Below are 22,482 nucleotides of genomic sequence, written 5' to 3'. Positions count from 1 at the left end.
CAGACACATACAGTGACTCAGCCCCTCTGCCTGCCTACTCACTGTTTCGCCACTGGGTCCTAGTGCCTTCCCACTTCCCCCCCCTTCCTCTCCATCCCAGCCTATGGCAGGTCAACATAGCGAGGCAAACATGTCAAAACACACACGCCCTCGACACAGCAAAGCAACACGCAACATGTTATTCATCACTCACACCGACTCACGTGCTTTCTGCTTGTATGTTACGCTTGAAGAAATCACTGAGTAGTTGTGGACAAAGTCAAACCGAGTTGGAACAAGTATGAGTATAATGTGTTGCAGTTGTGTGATTGTTTTTGCACAACATGCATGCATTAATGCTGCCTGGGAAGTATTGCTTTGTCTTTCTCTGCAAAATATTATGGAACATACTGAGATTAAGATAAATCTAAACCAATTCCAAGTCCAACCCAGAACCAACAGCTGAAATCACTCAAAGTCATGCTCAAGCCCCCTTTGTCTCACTCTAAGCCTGTTTCATTGTGTGCACTGTCTCATTTATCTCACATGCACTCACATATATAGCTACACACACATGCTTGTATCAAAGAGTCTTGCTTTGATTTCGGCGTTTTGAATTTGATAATCTACAACTTTGCTCGGTTTTATACCAACGCACCATCGATACCTTCAGGTTTTTTGTTTGTTTTTTCAAAAACCTGCCCTGTCTGGCAGCTTGAGAACACAGAACGGTAGATCTGATTGCTTTGAAGTTGTTCTCCAGGAGGAGGAGCCTGATATACTCCTGCTATAGCATGTTTTTTTTCTATTTATAGAGATCTTCTCTGGAATACACAGACCAGGTGAGTGAGTCACATACGGTTGTATACGTGTGCTGAATAACTGTGTGTGTGTGTGTGTGTGTGTGTGTGTGCGTGTGTGTGTGTGCATGTATGAACAGTATGTGTGTGGGTGCGCATGTGTGCATGCATGCACGCATGTATGTATGTGTGTGTACATACAGATAATGTACAGTGCAAAGGATAACAAGCAAGACCAAGGCACCAGAGCTCTACCAAGCCCACCTGAACCGAACAACAATATATTTTGTTCCTGCAGGAATCCAGCACCTGGTGCAACAGCAAGCCCGAGTGAGAAACCACAGCTACACCCATCTTAAGCAACCGGCAGTTGAGGCACCGAAGAGCCAGAACAGCCCCAGCCAAGAATTGCCGGGGTGGTGCTCCAGAGGCAGGAACCAGCCCGCAGGAAGAGAGTGCACAGAAGACTCCAAGGTCCGTACCGAGGCCGCCCAACAGCCTAACCTAGGCCCCAGGCCGAGAAGCCCAGCACGCCCAGGAGTGCCCAGACCCCAACAGGGCCCAGCACGGTGTGAACCGTGTGGAATGTGGGTAACTAATGTAAAGCAATTAAAATCTGGAGGCAGTTCTGGGACCCAGGTACACACTTTGTAGACAGTGGGTCCTGAAAAGTCCTTGTGTCTAACAAAGACAAATATATTTGCTTAATGATTAACTGATTAACAGAAAACATGTCTAGGATACAGCTGTTCTGGAGGACTAGTACTTGGAACCATCAGGCTGCAATGTTGGTTTTTGTTTAACGTCATAACCTCTTTGTCTCCCCACGTTTCCTGTCTGCATCAACTGAATAAAATAAAATAATAATAATAATAATGATGATAATTATAATCTCAGCTGCAGCTGTGACCAAAGCCGACTGTCCTTTATGGAAGAAGAATGACTCACTGATGCTGGTCCAACCTTTAGCAAACGTATTAGTCTTCGATGGCACTGGAGAGTGTAAATTATGGCAAAGAGCACAGCCAGGTCCGTCCTGCCTGAGCTAAAGTGACAGGGACTGGGATCAGATTTGTGTCGACACCTCCATGTCCACTTGCCAAAATCCCCGGTGCTGCATGATGACAGATAGTCTGAACTCTGTCCAAAAAACAGAGAAGAAACTTCTCAGGAGCAGGTGATTGTGGCTTTAAATCCTTTTAACTCACAGAAGATACAAATCAAATCGGTTCATTAAGGTGTGAGCTACAGACCACGAACTACAGACAGCAACATTCAGGCACAGCTGACTACTCACTCTATTGTTACAGCTGCCAGTGTCATTTATCTTTATAAAGAAGCTGCTTTAATCTGTTAAACAGCAGAAGTTTTTTATTTATTTATTTATTATCAAAATTCTATTATTATTATCAATATTAAACCCCATATACATTTATCAGCCCAATTATCGGTGCTTAATTCACACTTTGCAGTAACTTAGTGTTTAATGGTTCAGGTTGAAGATAAAACTTTAGAGAGCGTTGCCTTCATAGTGTTATACTTAGCTCAGCTCTCGTTATAGTTTGATGAAGACTAATGTCTCATCCTGATGTAAATGCTGTGTGTAAGGTCAGTCATTTGCATACGCAGATATAACGTCCCTGTGTGTGTGAAAAAAAACAGCTCCAACAATCAGTCAGTAAAACATTACCATAATATTCAACTGATTCCTTGTATTGTAGCCAGGAACAAGTCCAGAACCAGGCTGTGATAAACCAAACCTCTTCCAACAGCCTCATCTACAACCATTTGTTCTCACCACTATATTCCAGTCCAGCCCTTCAGATGCTCCCTGCCAGGTCGTGGAAAATAAACAAATACAAGATCCGGGCCTTGGTATTGGACTTCGTGTTGCAGCATATGCCTGTTTTAGTCCAGTGGTTTATGCAGTCAGTTTGCATCACAGAGACCTGCAGGGCACAAGTGGTATGAGATAACCTGCCACAGCCATATGTTGTGTTCCTGACACCAAACCCTTATTGTCCGCTTATTTTTAAATGGGTGTACGGTAAATGCTGGGGGGACGTTTTGAAAAACATTTGTGCAACTGCAATGTCCACTGCCAGTCTCTGAGTCTTAAAAACCAAAAAATACTGTTGACCTTTCGTTCTGTAACAGACACTGTAGTTGCTGAAATTCTGAATCAGTTACATGTTTTGTTTACAAGAAATTTCCTGAGTGCGTTTTAATATGAATTTCAAGGGCTAGATTCAGGTTATTAATAATTTAATATAAGTCACAATGTTAGTTATGGATCTAAACCATAATCAAATTCTGAAACAATAACCTGATACTCCGCAACAAACATGGTTTAAATTTATGCTCGTTAGGCTGACGTAAGGCTCTGCCACACTGCTGGACTACATGTTAGTGGTGGCAAGTGTGGAAAGCTGCTCTTATATTTCTCCTCTCCAGTCTTCATGAAGCTGAAATCTTTCTGTCCTGGGACTTTCTACCTGAACCGAACCACTTTCATGATATCTGTCTGTCTGCTGTGGTCACTCGTTTTGTCCTCACGCATCCGCTACATAACCAATTAGCTGTAGAGCGAGTTAGTGTGGGAACTGCTTCTGCAACAACTACAGAGACGGTTATATGGCTCAGTCCTCCTGAAGGCTTCCCAGTACACCACAGTCTTAGAAACTAGCACTCTGACCTTTAGTCCACAGCTGCCTAATGGTTATTAAGCTATTTATTTTAATTGAACAGACTTAAATGTTTCAAACCCCGTTTCACAGTCTCTAAATCCTTTGATATCAGGGTAGAAGTTATTCACTCCAGGCCCAAAACAGGTAAAACACAGATGAACCTAAAGAAAACAGACCTTCTCCTGGGTCTGTTCTCTGCAGCACCAGTCTCCAGTGTATCAAATGTCTGTGCTTTCGGTAAATACTTGATGTAATTTACGGGGTTCGGGAATACCACAGTGCCATGTTGTTATGGAGCTGTGTTGTTTGTGTCAGAGCGAGTGCCTACAGCTCTGTGACTTTATGTGAATAAAATGCCACTTCCTGACAGTTCACTACATCCTTAAAACTATCAGCAGCCCGTCACATAAAGCCATTTTTATTCCTTTAACATTAACTTCACACGGACACAAAACAGACATATTAGTGCTAAAATCACAGGCCGCAGATGCTGCACACACTAAGCAGGGTAGGAAGGGAGAGGGGGTTTATTTCCTTTGGGTTTTGTAACAGCTTTGACTCATCAATTATTTTAACAAGCTCATTTTTATTGCAGAACTTGATCAACAGTATTTCATTTCCTTCTATTAGTTTCATACTAATAACATATATTATCTAACAGGATGTTGTCAGCCTCCCTCCCTCTCTAAAAGAAAACCCTACCCCGTCTGAGACTCCAGCTGAGAGCTTGAAGCCAGATCTGCTTCTTGTTTCTGTTCGGAGCGACACGTGCAGCAAAAACAGCTCCTTACTCTCGTTAGGTAATTGGCATCAAAAGGCAGTTCCATCACATATCTGAGTGGGAGGTCTCTGGTGTGAAAAATAAGATCAAATTTCTGAGTTTCAGATGATACCGAGTGCACGGGGAGCCGTGCGGAATAATGCCGGGGCTACTCTGCGGCTACTCATCAGCGGCTGCTGTGAAGCTAGAGGTGGGAACGGCCTCCAGGGGGCTCACAGCTTGGTGTGCATGTGTGTTAGTGAGTGATGAATCACCACTTGTGAAACCACCTTTACCACTAAAAAGCAATAACGTGCACAGACGGGGTTTACCAGTTAGGACCCCCGCCTCTGGAACCACATCCACCCCCCCCTGCTGGGCTGGGATTGAATCCTGCCACAATTGTCTATACGTGCAGTCACTCTCTCCACCCTCCTGCTGTTTCAATAAAAATAGACAAGAAAAACAAGCCGCAAAAATAAAGTCAGGTTTTATATGTGATCAGGTGCGAGACTCACATGGCCCACAGGGCGGCTGCACTGAGGGGACTCCGGTTAAGGCAAGTTGTTTCTGCAGGCCTCAAATAATCTGACGAGACTGAGCTGCCTTTGCCCTAACACATCACGAAGCAACGGCAAAACAAAAGAAATCTCAAGAAAATAAAATACAACACACAAACAACATGTGACCATTTTCTATTTACAACATCACGGGCTGATAATTGTTAAATATGAAATGAGTCACATTTTGAGGACACCCTGTGGAGCTCTAACCTCCGTCAAACTCAACAATCAGCAATTACTGAGATGAACCACACACCTGTGGCGTGTACCTCCTATAAACAACCAGTCTGCTGGTTTCTGCAAATAAAGCTGTACAGCATGTCAACACAGTGTGAGTCTAACAGACAGACATTTAATGAGAGTCAGTGGAGTCTGAAGGGCAAAGACGTATGTTTTGTTCTATTTAATTCAAATGAACACATAAACACACGGTACATATTGAGCACAGCTACTCTGCAAATTATCTTTATTATCAACAAATCTGCCGATTCTCAGTCTCTGTTCAATAAATCACCAGAAAACTCATCCCAGTCCCCTGGAGGCTGAGGTGTCAGAATTAAATGACGAGACTCTGCAGGTTTAAAATATAATTTTGCACTGAATTTTGAGGAGCCGAGCAGGAGCAGTTGTTTTTTGTCGAATATTATTGTGTGAGCACAAATCAATAAATTATATTGTCTGCTCGACTACTGTTAACGTCAGGTTCCTGTAAGATACTTGTGGTGTGGCTGCTCTGCTCAGGAGCAGGTCAGGACTACACATTAGATATGGTGTGAGCAGCACTGGCCACCTTTAGTTTAACTAGTTTACATGAAAGAGTTGACGTTGGATGGATCTGTGTGTATTCACCAGGTAAACAGCTCTTAGCTTTTCACATCTTAAACACGATGTTTGAAATTCTGTTAATTGGTCCATGTTTTTTCATCTTCGTCCTACTGAGCTGTAATTTTCCTCTAGTCCACATGTCAAAAATCCTGAATTGTGAGCTGCCACTGACGAGTCCTTTTGCAAATATGATCCCCTTGGTAGCTATTCTAATACGCGGCATACAGCCATGATGAGAAATTATGGGATTCAACTCATTTGCAGTCAGGTATTGTGCAGGACTGTGCTGCTGCAGTGTATTGCAGTGTCCTTTTTGTCCTTGTGCCAGATGTCACAACGTGGTGTACGACTCTTTAGGACTCCAACTCTCTGCTGCGCCAGTGTCAAGACTTCTCACTTGGTGATTTTAATGCCTGCTGGCCCTGAGAAGCCACGGGGCTCCTGAGGTAGCTGCGTCTGCAATAGTGTAGTAATAATGGTAATATAACATAGCAAGCAATGATGCACAAACAGCGACAGCTATTGCCTCAGTGAGTCATCAATCAGTGAGGGAATCCTGCTCCCTCCTTTGACTGGGAACAACCTTCATTAGCAGCAGCTCGGTGTGCGTCTACTGTATGTGCGTGCACGTCTGTGTGCGCACGTGCTTTAACTAAACCTCGGTGTCTGCATGCGTGGGCGCCTATCTTGTCCTTCGGTCTATGTGTAGGCGTCTATTTTGTCTCTGTGCTTGTGTGTAAGTAGCTGCCGGTTTTTGTGGGTGTGTGTGTGTGTGTTTGTGCACATTATGGGGATGTCTGTTTCTTTTTCTTTCAGCATCATCTTTGTTGTTGTTGTGTTGCTATACGCTGGCACAGGAAGAAAGAGAGGCACAGTGATAATCATAATGACACTCGGGAATAAAGGAGAAGCGAGAGATGAAGGAAACAGGAGGAGGAGACGATGAAGAGGAGGAGGAAGAAGAGGAAGAGGAGGAGGATGAGGGGAGCAGCTGGTTCTTGTGACTCCGCTGCCTGTGCACATCACTGCCAGAGCTTTCAGAATATAGCCTCCTGCAATTCCCTCTCCACGGGCACGGATGTGCGTGTGCGGCAGCGAGCAGTACCGAGCTGTAAGTATTGCCAAGGGGGACGAGGGCATATTTCAGGTCACAAACAAGCTACAGATTTAATTTGGAGACGAACAACTTGATTATGTTCTCTCAGGGAAATGTAACTGAGACGACACAGGCGAACACACACAATGCAGGGATGTAATGACACACACATATATCCCAACATACCGACTACCTTCGTCTAAGGATGCCTTCTTCACTCTGGTGATTTAAGTCCGAGAGCTTATTAATGTGGTTTGAGTAACAAGACTAAAGACTAAAAAGACCACGTTGATGTGGTGAGTCCAACATCAGCTTTAGTTCTACTGTGACACGTTCTCTGAGCTGTCAAAACACAGCAACATGTTCATGTCGTCATAATATCATTGCTGAAATTCCTGCAATGCAAGAAAATGGAAGAGATAAAAACTTCACTGATACACAGACAAACTGAAAGACTGACCTGAAATCATGTTTTCATAGGAGCAACATGAATTATGTGCATTAGTTTATCGTCTCTCTGCAGCTCAGGGAGGCACATGCAGCTCTGCACAGCTGACCAACTCAGTGAATGAATGAATATTTCTCTTCCTTAAATTAATCTATAGTAGAACAGTGGGGACTCAAACAAACCTATACCTGAAACATGCCTGGGTCAAATATTGTGGGGACAGCTCATAAAATGGAACTGACTATTCTTTATTTTGAAACTGTGACTCTAAAAAAGTCTTTTCTTTAAGAAGGTTTCTGCATTTTTACTGTAGAACATTTTGATTTAATCTTATTTGAAAATTAAACTTTCAAACTTAAAGAGTTTTGAAGGTTATACAAAGTCATACAAATTATATAACACATTGATTTTCTATTCCAATACCAAGAATTATTATTAATGGATATAGTTTTTTTTTTTTATACCTTTCACCTCAGTATTTATTGTTGCCTAAACATAAAACATCAATTTTTGTGTGGCAGCAAAATAATTACTGCAAAGGTGACCTGCAGTTTGACATGTGCTGCTGCAAAGGGAGAGACAGTAAATCCCACCTGCTCATTTAAAATAAGCTGATGTGGAAACATCATGTGCAGAATGTGAAACAAGAACAAGTTTATCGAGTGCCGTGGGATTTTCACTAAGGTTTTTCTGCACCACCCTGCTCGCTGCAACAGTCTTGCTTGCAGGACTGTCCTGTTGACTTTCTGTTGCCTGGTTCCTCGACGGATTTGAACCAGCAACTCTCTGGTGACAAATACCAATCAGCAAACCTCTCAGCTCCTGCAACCTCCACAAATAATATAGAGGAAACAAGGTTAGCAGCTGGGAATAAAAGAACAAAATGGCCTTTTTAGGATGAATAATAAGGAGACACAGTTACTACTGTATGTGTGGATATCTGCACACGTATATACAGTATATACAAATATTTATATGGTTATTGGCTCATCACACATCCTTCTGCCAGAATTAAGATAAGATACGATAATTCTTTATTGATCCCACAGTGGGGGAAATTCAATTGTTACCACAGTTACAGGACAACAGTAAAAATGAAAAATAAAAAAGTGCAAAATGTGTGCAGAGATTTAACTTTTTACAAATCTACAAAATATTTACAAATAAAAATGCTATATATGATATGTGTAAAATAAATTAAACTACCATCACAACTACATTAAACAGGACAAGTCACTGTGTCCAGAGTGACACACACACACACACACACACACACACACACACACACACACACACACACACACACACACACACACACACACACACACACACACACACACACACACACACACACACACACACACACACACACACACACACAGCCCTCTGCTGGAAAGTACTCAAGCTATAAACAGGAACCGTTGTAGCTTTACTAAAACATATTTGATGTTCTAGTATTTTCTGTCTGGCACCAATCTTTGAAGCAACACTGCAGTTAAATGAGCAGGAGGTCTGTGTGTGTCGTAAATACAGTGAACAGCTTAAAGCCTCATGACTCAGGATCTAGATGAGACTTAACTGATCTTTAATTGGTGAGATACAGAAATGAGCAGAGCCAGACAGCACTGAATTAAAGAGAGCGACCGTGTCCTTTGACCCCCAGTTTCCCCTACATGTTTTCCTTTTTAAGTGTGACACACACACACGTCGCTGCACACCACACCAGGAAATGTTTGTTGTCTTTACATTTCCAAAAGCCCTTATGGGGAAGCAATGCTGACACAGACACTTTTCACTTTCAGGTGAGAGAGTGAAACAGTCAAATCAGCAACATGGACCATCCTGCCTCCTCTGCCCCGACTGTGACAACCACCCTCAACCAAACTCTGCAATTATCGTGGTGACCTGTTGTTATAACATTAGAGATCACCAGCTTGGCAGAATAACTTTCAAACACTGCACTAAAATTAAATCAGGTCTATGTCCATTCTGAAAACTGAGTAACCCTTTGCTGAGATGAGAGAGATCCCAGGATTATTGTAGAGTATTACTCACTTTGTATGATGTGTTTATGTGATATGAAGAAAATGATAATTTCCTGATTTTCAGGATCCAGTCTGCAGAAGGACTTCAGCCTCCCACTTTGTGCTTTTAATATTTTTGCAAGACGTCGTGCCACCATCATCACAACAGATTAACCTGTCTCGTCCTGAAAAGAAGCCCTTCCCTTTGCTTTTACAGAACAGTTCTAAAAGAAATGCCACTCTGCGGCACGCCTTGAAATTCTGTGCACCTACAGAGCACATTAAAACGCGGCAATAAACAGCAAAGGGCACCTTGCTGCATTGTGCTCCAAGCAGGAAGACAGCAAAGACACATTTAGTGGACAAACACTGGGTGGGATTTCCTCCCCTCCTGACCGGCTCCTGCCTTACATTGTCCATTTTCAGATGCTGGCCAAGTGCAGCTCGCCAGTGAGAATAACAAAATGCATCTGTCATGAAAACAAACAAAAGGAATGCTCCTGTTCGAACACAAGCTGTGACAAAAGGTCTCAATTCTTATTATTTTTATGCAAAAGATACACTGGAGCGCGTCACACAGAAAGCTAAATAACACCCAATACACGAGCAGTAACATCTAATAATAATTATTGATGTAAATCCCTTAATTTCCACCTCAAATAACATAAATCCAGATTCAATCAGTAAAAACTGTAACTGTACGGTAAAAATGAACAATGAAGAAACGTTTCAAAGAAGTTGGAGTCACCATGTCTCCATCATCAGGCCACACTGAGATGTGACTTTTTCACTTTCATTTTACATTATACCGTATTTTTTGGTGTCTTTATTCAAACGTGCCAATGAAACAGCGCCCCCTGTTGACTGCATTTTCACAAAGTTGTCATCACCCCGCTCACTGGTTTGGCCCTGCTCTTAAAATTTTAATTAAAATCATTCCAACTGAAACGATGAGGCCTGAATTATCACTTTGCATAGTGAACTGTCAATGCAAACTGAATAAAGAAAAAAAAAAAACCTGCCTGTGTATGTGATGTGGTTTAAAAGGTAATTCAGGAAACAACATTAGCAGAGCTTTAACCTGAGGTTCAAATAATTCACAGTAATGTCTCAAAGCTGTGACAATCCTTACCCAACTCTTCATTTTAGATCCGCGTTGTGCTTCCCAGTCACACCGGCCTCTTCAATCCTTCACTGTTAACTGTGACTGGATCGACCACATTAGCATTTTTTGGGTATATTGCTAACATGAATAATCTAAAGTTGTGTCTTTGGGTTGAGCACTAATCAGTCCTTTGATTCACAGTTGCTCATTTCACGGCTGTAATTTCCATCTCATCAGGATGTGGAAACTCCAGGTTGGAGTTACCCCCATTTGAACCAAACACACTGATGCATCTGTTTAATCTGGCTAATGAAAAAGTAGCTAAGTGAAGCTAACTGTCCACAGACGCTGGGCCTGAGCTGACTGATTAATGGCTTCCATTGCTGTCCCAGCAGTCAGTGGGTAATGACTGACAGTTAAATTAATTGTCAACCGTCAGTGTTTAGACACAAGAACAACATGTGTAGGTTTAAAATGGAAAATGAACTTTAAATATTTGTCCTTTTTCTAATTTTCACACGTCTGGATACCACGGGGGTATAGCGACATGTAAAGCGTGACTTTAACAGCATCAGAGACAGAGGGTCCGACTCCCACCGGACACAAAATGACATGTATGCACTCTGAAATCCACGAGGAGCTCAGGATGAAAATGCCAGCCAAATGGCATGAAAAATAGATAACGCAGGCCCAGACAGACGGCTCCACAGTTACACACCGGGCGATGTGGAAAACACAGCCTGTTTGGGGAAATTCAAGGTCACAGGAATACACATTTTTAAATAAGGCTCTGATCTTTGCAGGGTTTCAGGACAGTAGTGCTTCTGCTCTGCAACGAGCAATTAAAAATACAAGATAAGGCGAAGGAAGGTTCAAAAGGCTAATAGCTTTCTCTGAAATGTTCCAATTAAAAGCAACTTGATTTCATATTAGGATGTAGGAACTGAGGAGTAAAGACCCACTGCAACCATGAAGGGAAAACCGTCTATCATGCATCAAACAACATTACACTTCATGTATTTCTAACATTTCCACCACACAGTCAGATAAGAGTATTTTCCAGAGACTGAGAAAATACCTTAAAAGTCATTGTTTTGTCTGACACACTCCAGAAACTAAAACTATTCAACTTACAGTCAAGTAAAAGTGCAGTGAGCAGCAAGTCTTTACATTTGAGAAGCTGGAGCCAATAAATGTTTATTGAGATTATATTGATTATTGACAGTAACCACTGATTTCTACACATGTAGGTGTATTAGTCAGCTTTAAATCACCCATTGGTGATCTAGCAGGTGGAATCCTCTGTTTTGTGTCTTTAAGGTGAAAGACAAACAACAGGAAGCATGTTTACAAGACGCCGCCATGTGTTTATGACTTAAAGCTGTGTGTTTATTAGGTGATAATTTGAGATGATTATTTTCTCTATTTATTATTCTACGCTCTGACCCATAGACAGGACTGGCAACCAGATCCTCCAGCTGATGCCTTCATACTGTTTGTTTTGTCTGTCCAGCCAAATAAAAGCAGATGCACTAGAGACGATCTGCATAAATAACTTCAACAATGAGGAACAGAACTATTGTAATGTTACATTCAAAGTCAATTTCTGCACAGCCTAAAACATGAGAACCTTCATGTTCCTTAACCTCATGGTGAAAGTGACACCTGCCACCTGTTACTGAGCTCTTCGCTGCAGAGCCACCAAACTCCAAACATGTGTGTCGCATTTAATGAGGACTCTCTCTCACAAACACCAAACAATCTCTGAAGTTCACAATAAAGAAAATAAAAGTTTGGGACAGAGCCGAGTGGGGAAACCATGAGTGTCACCACAGTTTGTGTGTTAAACACCTTCAGAAATGAAAGAAATTAAAGTCCAACCTACCTCTGGTGTCAGTTGACTGATTTACTGACACCACCATCACCTCTGCACCGTCTTTTTCAGTTTTCATTTTGCTGCCGCTCCACAAAACCTCGAAATATCTTCACTCACCGGCTTTTATTTTATTTTTTGTCCACAGGAAACGAGTAAAATCTCAGGTGTGCACTTTGTTTACTTTCCGGTGGCTACATTAAAAAAAACAAAACAAAACACAGCGCTCGTGCCATTAAGAAACTAATCACCGATGATCACCAGGTGTTTATGACAGCACGCGCCCGCGGAGTACCGGAAGCAGAGGCCCCGCCCACCGCCCCGTCGGTTTGTTCAAAGCCAGTGCGGGACCAGCAGGACAGGACCAGGATCAACTTCAGGCTCTTAACCAGCTGCCACCCGGTCCTGGGCTCCAAGCTGCAAAACCACCACCCCCTACACGATGCTGTCAATCATTCTGATTGATCAGTGAAGCAACCGGAAAACCACGTGACATTAATGAATCTGTGGAAGTTTCTGATCTATTCTCAGTTTAAACACTTTATTTCCTTAGCTGAGCTACACAGACATTTGTTACTGCACTTTCATCTAGTGACCAGTCCCCAGTGTTTAGGGGCCCTGGGGAAAAGTTCACAGAGGCCCCTACACCCAGCAGTTATCACCGTTATGTTCTAAATAATCTGACAAAAATGCAAAATGTGATTATTTTATTTGAAATGTTCTCTTTAGTGCTGTTGATATAAGTTAGATCATATCAAAGGAAGGAAATACAGTGATGCTGCTGGACGTTGTGTTTTATTTCAGTTATTGCTACACCAGCAGCATTAACTTTGTGTTGTGTTTATTACTGCCTCCTTTTTCCTCCTCTTCTTTTTTCACTCCTCTCATTTTGTGCATTTGTTTGGATTCATGCACTTGGCACGTCATTTGCAACAGGAGTGAGAGGTGGGACCACATAGGGAGGTCAGGTCTCTCAGGAGATCAAACTGAAGTCTAATGTTTGCCAGCCCTGGGGGGCCCCTACTCCAGGTACTCTGGTTTCCTCCCACAGTCCAAAAACATGTATGTCAGGTTGATTGGTGACTCTAAATTGCCCATAGGAGTGAGTGTGAGTGTGTGAGGTTGTTTGTCTCTATGTGGCCCTGTGATGGACTGGGGACCTGTCCAGGGTGGACCCCTGCCTTTCACCCAGAGAGACCTGGAAGCTCTCCTGTTCTCAAGGTTCAGCTGCTGCTGGATCAGTGACAGCGAAGACAACTGAGCACATTACACCAACTCCAAGTTGGTTGTAGAATATATTTTAAAGTGCTTCTGCTGGTTTGTAAGTCACATAACAGCCAAAGGCCAAAATATGTTTCTGCTGAAATGTTCGAGGGATATAAACCTGGTGGGTCCCTTAGATCTTAAGGAAACAGTTTTTTTCCGCCTCCAGTCACAAGCGAACATAGCGAGAAACATATTTACCCATGATGCTGCACACACCAAGCGCCAGCTGAGGACGCAGCCAACGTTAGCCACTTTCAAGTCCGGTGATGAAGTTTTATTTTTCCATGCCTTTGATTAACTGTCTCCACTGCAACTCCTTTTGTTTACTTTTCCATGTACTGTTTGTAAATGCATTTAAACTTATCTTCCATGGATAAAACACTGCATCACTTAGAAACTATGTAAATACTGTTGCTTCCACGTGACAGTTCATTCTTGCCACTGAAAACAATGAACTCACCAAAAAGAAGAAAACAGAACTCAAGGTTTGTGTACAACCACTGGCTCCCTACTCAGTCATGCAGATATTTATGTCATCACACCACATCAGCTCCAGAAAAGGCTAATGAATCAGTCTTTTTACTGATGCAAATGCTTTTTGAAGTAAATCAGGGTCTGAATCTCTTGGGGAAAAATAATAAACCACCTCAGTAACTCAGCCAACCCGTTGGATTTTTAAATGAGAACTTAAAAAGCATCAGTGTAGACGTCTGAACTTCATGACCCCCAAAAGGTGCTGAAATCCATATTTTCTAAATATAATTCTCCAATACCTGGAAGCAGATTAGATTCATTCCTCTTGAGCCTGCAGTGATTTCCTTTTCATTTTTCTGCCATACCGATATTGCAGCCTCCTTTTTCAGGGGGAGAAGATCCCCCCTGCTCCTCTGCTCTCCCTAATAAGCCAGAGTGAGATTCCTTGGCTGACAGCTGTTCCAGATGGCATTATTACGCCGCAGTCAGCTGGCTCGGGATCCAGCGCCGGCCGAGGTGGCTGCCCCTCTGCCCACACACCAACATCCACTCCAACATATGGCAGCACTATGATATAACACAGTATCAGTTTTCTCCTTTTTTTTCTGTGGCAGTTCAGCTTTACAAGGATTGGCTTCCTTTCCACAGTGTTTCTGTAGTGTGTCAACACGTGGAGATGGCTGCTATAGCGCTGAGTTAAAGGTAAAGCTGGGGCTCTCAGCTCCGTCTGCATGAAAACAGCCTGCAGAAATACTTAAAAGCTACAGAATCGCTTGGGCTTAAAAGTTCAAAGCGCCTGCTGTGAACAGAGGATGATACACTGCACTGTGTTACTGCTCCATAGGTCCCCTGCATTTCTGTCCAACCTACATTTACATCTTTTCTACTTAAGCTATAAACCCATCATGTTTAGAAACCCCACTGGTTATTGGTCCACATTTGCAACTGCTAAGGCACAAAAACATGAAGAAAGAGTTAGTTTTTGTCCATGTTTTAACCCTAAAGTGGCTTTAAATATGTTTAGAATGATAATATGACAATATGTAACGTGACCACTGTGTAAAACTGGTGGTATTTTCCTTTAACAGGCAGAAATTTGCTAAAAACACAGCTGGGCGAAGCTCCACATCAACACTAAAGCTATAAAGGCACAGATTGTGTAGAAAATGTAAATTTAACTTCAATTCCTTCCTGTTAATGTGATAATGTGTCAGTGTTGTGTTTCTTGCTTGTGGCCCCGTAAATGAGTAATTACAGGTGTAAATCTTTTTCTTCCCAGTTTCTGTGTTTTCCTCTTCATGTCTTAATGAGCACGGACTGTTTTAGGAACCATACAGCCAGTGTAAGCTTGAGATTTCTATTTTAATGTGCAGCTGCTAATTCCAGATCTCTTTTGTGTATCTCTAATCAAAGTGATCAGCCTAGACTGAGACAGGAGCTTTTCCCAACGCAACTGAAATGAGCTAAACGCCGTATTTCTGCGTGTGTGAAACAGAAACAGGGGTGACGGAGTGTATCCGATGGTGACGTGAGCGATATCATACGCTCATAAACTCTTCTTCTTCCTTGACAACACACGCTCATGCATCTGACATCCCACCTGCCAGCAGAAACCCTCCCCCTGCCTACCAAAACCATACAAACACACACATTCACAGTATATAAATATGTGTAAGCACTGTGCATGTACAGAATATACTGCACTTACTCTATATCAGATAATACATCAGTAAGTCCCCCCCCCCCCACACACACACACACGGACGTCACACTCCTCTTGGACCTTACTCTATTGGCTGGTCTTAGCTGCTTTGTAGTATTTTTAGTCCTGTTATTCTGAGTCCTGTCCTGGCAGGCCACAGGGAGAGTATATAAGCCTGCCCCTGTAAGTGGGGACCACTGAGTACAAACTGTGGAAACATCTCTGCCTGACAACTCCAGCAAACCTCCAGCAACCATTTTAAATCCTCTCAGGGTAAGTAAAAGCCTCAGTGACTCTTAGAGCTGTAGCTAAGATTAAACCTCCCTGGACTGGGTTTACACACCATCTAGTTTGTGAATGGAAACCTGACATAAATCAGCGAGGAGTGGATTATCAGTGGTACAGTCATTTTGCTTTTTTTTAAAGGAAATAGGTTCTATACTTGAAGAAGAGATGATGTGTTTTTGTGTTATCTCTATGGGTGTGGATTTAATCCAACATGAGGGGTAACACCTTTCAATAGCTTTTGGGACCTTCACTTTAGTCACACTCCAGGAAGATCAGAGGTGAGGGTGAGCTGCAGCACCGTGCCCACAGAGCCGATACATGTCGAACTCAGTGACCTGCTGAAGGACACTGGAGCCGGGCTTCAGTCTGGGTCATCTGGCTGAAGGACGATCAGCGTCTCCGCTGTGCCAGCCTGCTGTCCCTTCATAAGCAGAAGTCAACAGATTACTGAGATTCAGTCAAAATATGTTCACATCTGTTGTCAGCTCATTTTCAGCTATGTTGACCGCAACCACTGAGCAGCAGATTCTTCACCAACAGGCAGATATAAGGTCATACAAACCTCGTGAAGGCTTTGCTTTTCTGTGTTAGCTGTGACAGTGACTAATGATTCCAACCTTCGTGCTCATTTATGGTCATGAACAAAAATAATATAATTGCCAATTCATCACTGTCTCGTCCAGAATGTGCTATGAATCTGTGGTGAAGGGTTCCCACAGCAGCCATGTGTCTCACTGTGAGCTGTGGAACAAAGCACTGAAGCCTTACCTGCTCACAGGACTAAAATAAAAATAGCTCAAAAAGTGGCTGCTGTCTTTTGAAAAGTATCTGCCTTCTCTCTGGTTAGGACGCCATGATTCCTGCATAATGTCAGCTGAAGTTGCCATTAAGAAGTTCTCCTTCCCCTTCTCCTGTGCTGCACGCCTTCCTCAGCAAGATGAGGTGACCCAGAAGGGATGTACACAGGTGGAGGCCCTGGAGCTTCGTGACTTCCAGGAGAAGTCAATCTTAAGCAAACCAAGCTCTGTTGCAGTTATAGGAGCACTGGTGCACAATGAGAACCAGGCCCAGAGGAATCCAAAGCCTCTTGCTGGGGGAGACCCAGCAGCTGGCAGAGTCCTGGTCTGTGCTAAAGCTTCCCAGAGTGCTGTACTCTCCAGCCAGGACGTGTCTGAGAAACTGACAGCTGAGTGTGAAGATCAGCGCCCCATGGCGAAGAGACAGCTGTCATCGGAGAGTGCAGCCAGGACCATCACGGTGGTGAAGAAGAGCGCGGTGAGGAAGGAGGCTGAGGAACAGAGACACCTGAAAGCAAAAGCCCCCCTGGGACAAAAGGAGACACCGTACACTGCAGTAAAAGGGCAGAGGAGGCGTCGAAAGGACCTTTTCACCAGGCCTGAGGTCTTCATTAGGGTGGACTCACATGTCATCAGGGTCGGAGCAGAGGTGAGAGTGCCCATACGATACACGCTACTACCAAACAGGAAAACAAATTCACTTTAACTATTGAAAATTCAGATTCATGTGTAATTAGTTCAAAGACTGGTTAAGCTACACATAACTACCAACCAGACACTCCAACACTTTATCAACACTACATGTTAATGCAGAGAAGTTAAAACAACCAACCGCGTTACAAATAAGGACACCTGCAAAACAGCCAAACCACACACAGCCACAACAGAGATGGGTCTGTGTGTTCCTGAGCTCTGGCAGAAAAGCATTGAGGAATGATAACATCTACTGATCTACTGCAATAAAACCATAACAAACACAGCTCTCACATCCTTGAGCGTGGAAAGTAACCCGGCCTGTTCGATGCAGTGAATCACACTGAGAGATCCTGGCAGATACCACAATGCTGTAAGATGATGGAGAAAAAAACATAACAGTGGTACTGGCTTTCATGATGATGCTGGTTGACTGTAAAAACAAGAAGACCTCAGTTCATTATTTCTACACGTCCGTTGTAATTGAAAGTGAATACCTGTGTTATGGTTGTGTGTTGCAGCTGAGGCAAAAATGTGTGTATGACGTGAAGACAATAGCTCAGAGCATCACACAAGGAGCCAGAAATGAGCTGGAGAGGCTTCGTGCCATCTGGGTCTGGCTGTGCCACAACATTGGTGAGCTAACTGAACTACACATGCAGACCTACCAGCAAACTGGAATATACCATTAGACCTTCACAGTGTCGTCTAAATCAATGCTTTCTCTACAGAGTATGATGTCAGTGGGTTCCTCGGCCACTCAGAGAAGCTGAGTTCTGCAGAGGAGGTGATAGCAGCTGGTCGGGGTGTGTGCTGTGGCTACTCCAACCTCTGCACTGAGATGTGCAGGTAAATGCAAAATCTCAATGTCTATATCAGACTATGGTCACATATAATGACTCACATTACACTTTACAGTTTTGGTACCACTTTCCAACATCACCATAAATTGGTGATTGGCCACTGGGCACAGAGATATATTTACAAATCTAAGAGAACGTTTAGCACTAGCTAGGTGTCCAACCAGCAGGGAAACACCCAGCTTTTTAGGTTTTAAATGCTCCAATATGTTTAGCAGCTATTTGGGGTTTTTTCCTGGGAACAACAGCTGCAGCAGAAATGAGGTTTGAGAGAGTCAAGTTTGTGAAAACCAAAACCAGGAGCTTAGAGACGCTGAAAGGCTGTGAACTGCAGAGTTGGCTTTTATTAATTATAAGTTTGGCATTTAGGGTATGTGTTCATCGCTACAAGCACATACTCTACTATTCCTTTATCAGTTTTCCAAGAGACCAGTGAGAGATAAAGTCACATGAACTGACTGTATACAGCCTCACATACGATGGTTACATACTGAAGAAGATTTTTCTTTTATCTACATATCTGTGTACCCTCAAACACTCTGTCTATTCCAATTCTTCCATCTGTTTATTCAGTATTGTACTTCATTCTGCATCCATGGTCCCGCCTGAGTCCAAGGTATATTATTAGTATAAATAACGTGCACTTAGTCTTTGGCATTTAAGACCTACAGCATAAACAGCTTTGAACCTGAGTTAAAGGTTGGAGGATATAAAACAAAAGCCAGTGAACATGCTCTGTTTGGTTTGTGTTTACAGAGACGTGGGCATCGAGTGCCAAGAAGTGCCTGGCCACAGTAAGGGCATCGGGTACCGTCAGGGCCAGAGCCTCAAGAATGTGAAATCGGATCACCTGTGGAACGCCGTGCTTCTGGGGGGACAGTGGTTCCTATTGGACGCCTGTTGGGGAGCAGGACGAGTAGATATGGAATATAAATGCTTCGTCAAAAGGTTTGAAAAGTGAAGAGGTGTTAAAGCATGATCCCACCATGCACACCGTTCAGTTTTAGATTTAGTTCTGCAAAATACCTGTAAGTCCAATTTTAAACCAAACTCCATTCTAATCTTTTGAGCACTGCAAATTCCTTAAAAGCATATCTGCAATGCTGGTAAGTTTGCCACTTTGCTTTTTTGTTTATTTTCATACGCCCAAAACCAGCTGCAGGTTTAGCCTCGAATGAGTCTGCTGTCTCCATCTGTTGCCTCCAAGGTTTGATGATTTCTATTTCCTGACGGATCCAGAGGAGTTTATAGACTCACACTTCCCCGATGAGGAGAAGTGGCAGCTCCTGGACACACCCATCCCTGTGGAGGAGTTTGAGAGGAGGGTCTTCAAGACCTCAGCCTTCTTCACCATGGGCCTCAGGCTGATTCAGCCTCATCACTTTCATATTGTCACAGGTCTGCACTGAGTTGTGTTGTTACGCAAGGTGGTCCAGATGGACTGATTCTCAAGTTCTAACATTTTTTGAAAATAAGAACTTATGATAAGGTGCTTGTTATTTCTTTTAGTCGATTCAAGGTTAGAATATTTGACATTCCATTTTCAATCATCTTTTCAGTAAAAAGTTAAAAAACCATCTTAAAAATCTCCTTTTGATTTTTTCCGTAGATGATGGCGAGGCAAATGTGTCCCTTGGCTTCTCCAAGCCTACCACCTTTACCTATGAGATTACACAGCACCAGGACCTCCTCCACTGTGGAGTTTCAGAGCAGAAAGAGTCTATCAACTCCTCCTTTGGCCTCCTAACAGTCTCCCATCGGAGCATGAAGCTGCAGCTCCTGCCTCCTGCAAGTGGCATATACGATGTGAAGGTGTTTGCCAGACCTGAAACGGCCACTACGCCTCTGATCTGGGTCTGCTCCTTCACAGTTGAGTGTCCAGTGCCCCGGGCCATGGAGGAGATCCCAGAGAACCCCTTCTTGTCTTGGGGCTTGCAGCCTATTGCGGGATCTCTGGGCATTGCAGGAAGCAGCCAGGGCAGTGAGGCTGCTGAGGTGCAAGCTGGTGTCTTTGAGTTGGTGCTGAAAACTTCTAGGCCTCTGATGGTGCTGTGCGAACTGGTCCACCCAGAGCTGGAAGCTACTGTAGCCAAGCGGTGCCTTGCTACACAGATTCAACCAGACGTGCTGACCTGCCATGCCCTGTGCCCGCTGCGTGGCTTCTACCGGCTCTCGGTATTTGTGCGGGACTATGAGAAAACAGAGGCCAAGTTCCAGAACGCTGCAAACTTCCTGTTGCACTGTAAAGGAAAGGTGGTCGAACCGGACGAGCTCTTCCCTCCTAACCTGAGCTCGGTGTGCGGGCCGGGGACCCGAACATCAGAGGCAGGACTGTCCAAATTCAGCCATACTTCAGCACTGCTGGGCACACATCAAGGCAAGTGTAACATCACCTTCCATAATCAGCAGGACCTTGAGCTTCACACTGTGCTCAGTAGAGAAGAGAACGAACCACAAGCTGTTCCACTTTCGCGCCACCTGTTCTGCACATACACAGACACTAAGGTGACAGTGAGTGTCAGCCTGCCTGCTGCTGGGGTGTATCGACTGGGCCTGTATGCTAGGACCGCCCCTGGTGGAAACTTCAACCCCATGTGTGACTTTGTTCTGAGAAACAGCTGCAAACAGCCGGGGCCTCCGTTCCCCAGTGTCTACTCGGCCTGGAGGAAAGGCTGCGTGCTCTTTGAGCCTCGCGTCGGCCTGCTGGAGCCCCTCTCCTGGGTCCGCTTCAGGGTGAGGGTCCCTGGAGCCCATAGAGTGACTGTGGTGGGAGAGACACGAACTGACCTGAAACTAAACAAGAGCAGAGTCTGGGAAGGCGAGGTTTTCAGTGGTAATGGTCTGAAACAACTGAAACTGGCTGCCTCCACAGGGGAGTCCAGTGACATGGCTGTTCTGATGACCTTCGACATTAAGCAGTTGGAGACAGAGATGTGAAATCGAAAGGGCTGGCGAAGACCAGATGATACTTCGCTGAATGAACCTGCTACCTGCCTAATAAGGTTACTGACATGGACTAAGGCAAATCAGCCTCAGGCTGAAAATATTTGCAAATAATTCAAACTGTGAGCAACAATCCTTCAGGTTACTATGATCAATGTCAATATGATACAGATGGAGTCAGGTTACTGCCAGTCATAATCCAGTATGTATGAACATTCAGTCTGAAATATGTTCCTGTGAATGTGCTAATTTTGTAGCAGTGAGTGATGCAAACACAACAATGAACTTACTTTTTGGGGGATTTTTTTTTTTAAAGCTATCATTTGATCCAGAATGAAAAACCCTTTCAAGATGGTGGTGCTCAGTCACGCTGTCTTAATGATCAGGAGTGCATTAGTGTGTTATTATAATGTTGTGAGAAGTCGGTTTGAAAATATGAAATGATGGTTGTCAAAAGGCATGCAATAAAAACACAGTGAAAACATCTAAATCCAGTTTTTTCATCAGTCAAATTACAACAGAGACCATTAACAATCTTCAAGTATGACTAAAATGTAAAATGTTGTTATGGCTTATCTGATATTAACCTAAGTAGGAGATGGGTGCCAGAAAAGTACGCTGAACCTGGGGAGCACAGCAATCCCACCAACTATTGTTGCCGTGACCTGGGCCCACTCATCAGGCTTTGGCAGAGACCAGTCAGAGTGATGAGTGTTTACATGCGGCTGTCACAATAGCCCACAAATAGCCTGAGCTCACTGCCTCAGTAAAAATACAACAATAGAGGGGTGGGGAGGAGAAAAAGTCTCTTAAATTGTGGAAGCGATATGGGAGAGTGTGTTTTAAGTGGGTTAAGTGTATCTGGGTGGGTGGGGGGGTCTCGCCTTGAGTCGCTGGGGAGAAACTGGCAGCACAGTGGTGGCAGGAGAGCAGCGAGGAAACGCTGATGTCAGAGGTTAGCCATGTGGAGGACTGTGTCTGCCTGGCAACAATACAAGGACACACACACACTCTATCTTCCTTGCTTTTAAGCACACATACACACACCTTGGTCTTGGCACTGTTGTGAGGACTCTTCCCTATTCTCTCACTCTGTAGCCATCACAACTAAAGGCATAACCCCCGACAGTACCCAAACCCTAACATGAACCTATACTGTGCCATGTAGGGTCGGATCCCTCACAATCTCTCAGCCCTATTTCAGCTGTGTGTTAACAGCTGAAAGACAAACACACAAGCTTTTACACACACTGTGCTGTTTCTGTTTAGTCTACGTCTCAGTCTCAATAACGGAAAGCT

At 43.7% G+C, this 22,482-nt stretch overlaps 1 protein-coding gene across 1 annotated transcript; it reads left to right on the top strand.

Annotated features, from left to right (window-relative positions):
• Positions 1-15,728: 15,728 nt before the first annotated feature.
• On the top strand, positions 15,729-21,673 carry ky (kyphoscoliosis peptidase). The gene is made up of 7 exons (XM_026298504.2): positions 15,729-15,875; positions 16,738-17,336; positions 17,902-18,016; positions 18,112-18,229; positions 18,997-19,188; positions 19,448-19,638; positions 19,850-21,673. The coding sequence occupies exons 2-7, from the start codon at positions 16,758-16,760 to the stop codon at positions 21,175-21,177; spliced, it is 2,523 nt and encodes an 840-aa protein (XP_026154289.1). The 5' UTR covers positions 15,729-15,875; positions 16,738-16,757; the 3' UTR covers positions 21,178-21,673.
• The last annotated feature ends 809 nt before the right edge of the window (positions 21,674-22,482 follow it).

The sequence above is a fragment of the Mastacembelus armatus genome, chromosome 22 (genome assembly GCF_900324485.2).
Source record: "Mastacembelus armatus chromosome 22, fMasArm1.2, whole genome shotgun sequence".
Classification (NCBI taxonomy): domain Eukaryota; kingdom Metazoa; phylum Chordata; class Actinopteri; order Synbranchiformes; family Mastacembelidae; genus Mastacembelus; species Mastacembelus armatus.
This window is presented reverse-complemented; position numbering and strand designations above follow the sequence as displayed.

What these genes read in the sequence shown, in the direction of transcription:
- ky (XM_026298504.2), top strand. Translation starts at nt 16,758, where the DNA reads ATGTCAGCTGAAGTTGCCATTAAGAAGTTCTCCTTCCCCTTCTCCTGT. An exon ending in CTCTGCACTGAGATGTGCAG is followed by an intron (nt 18,230 to 18,996) that starts GTAAATGCAAAA and finishes TTGTGTTTACAG; the next exon opens with AGACGTGGGCATCGAGTGCC. An exon ending in TATAAATGCTTCGTCAAAAG is followed by an intron (nt 19,189 to 19,447) that starts GTTTGAAAAGTG and finishes GTTGCCTCCAAG; the next exon opens with GTTTGATGATTTCTATTTCC.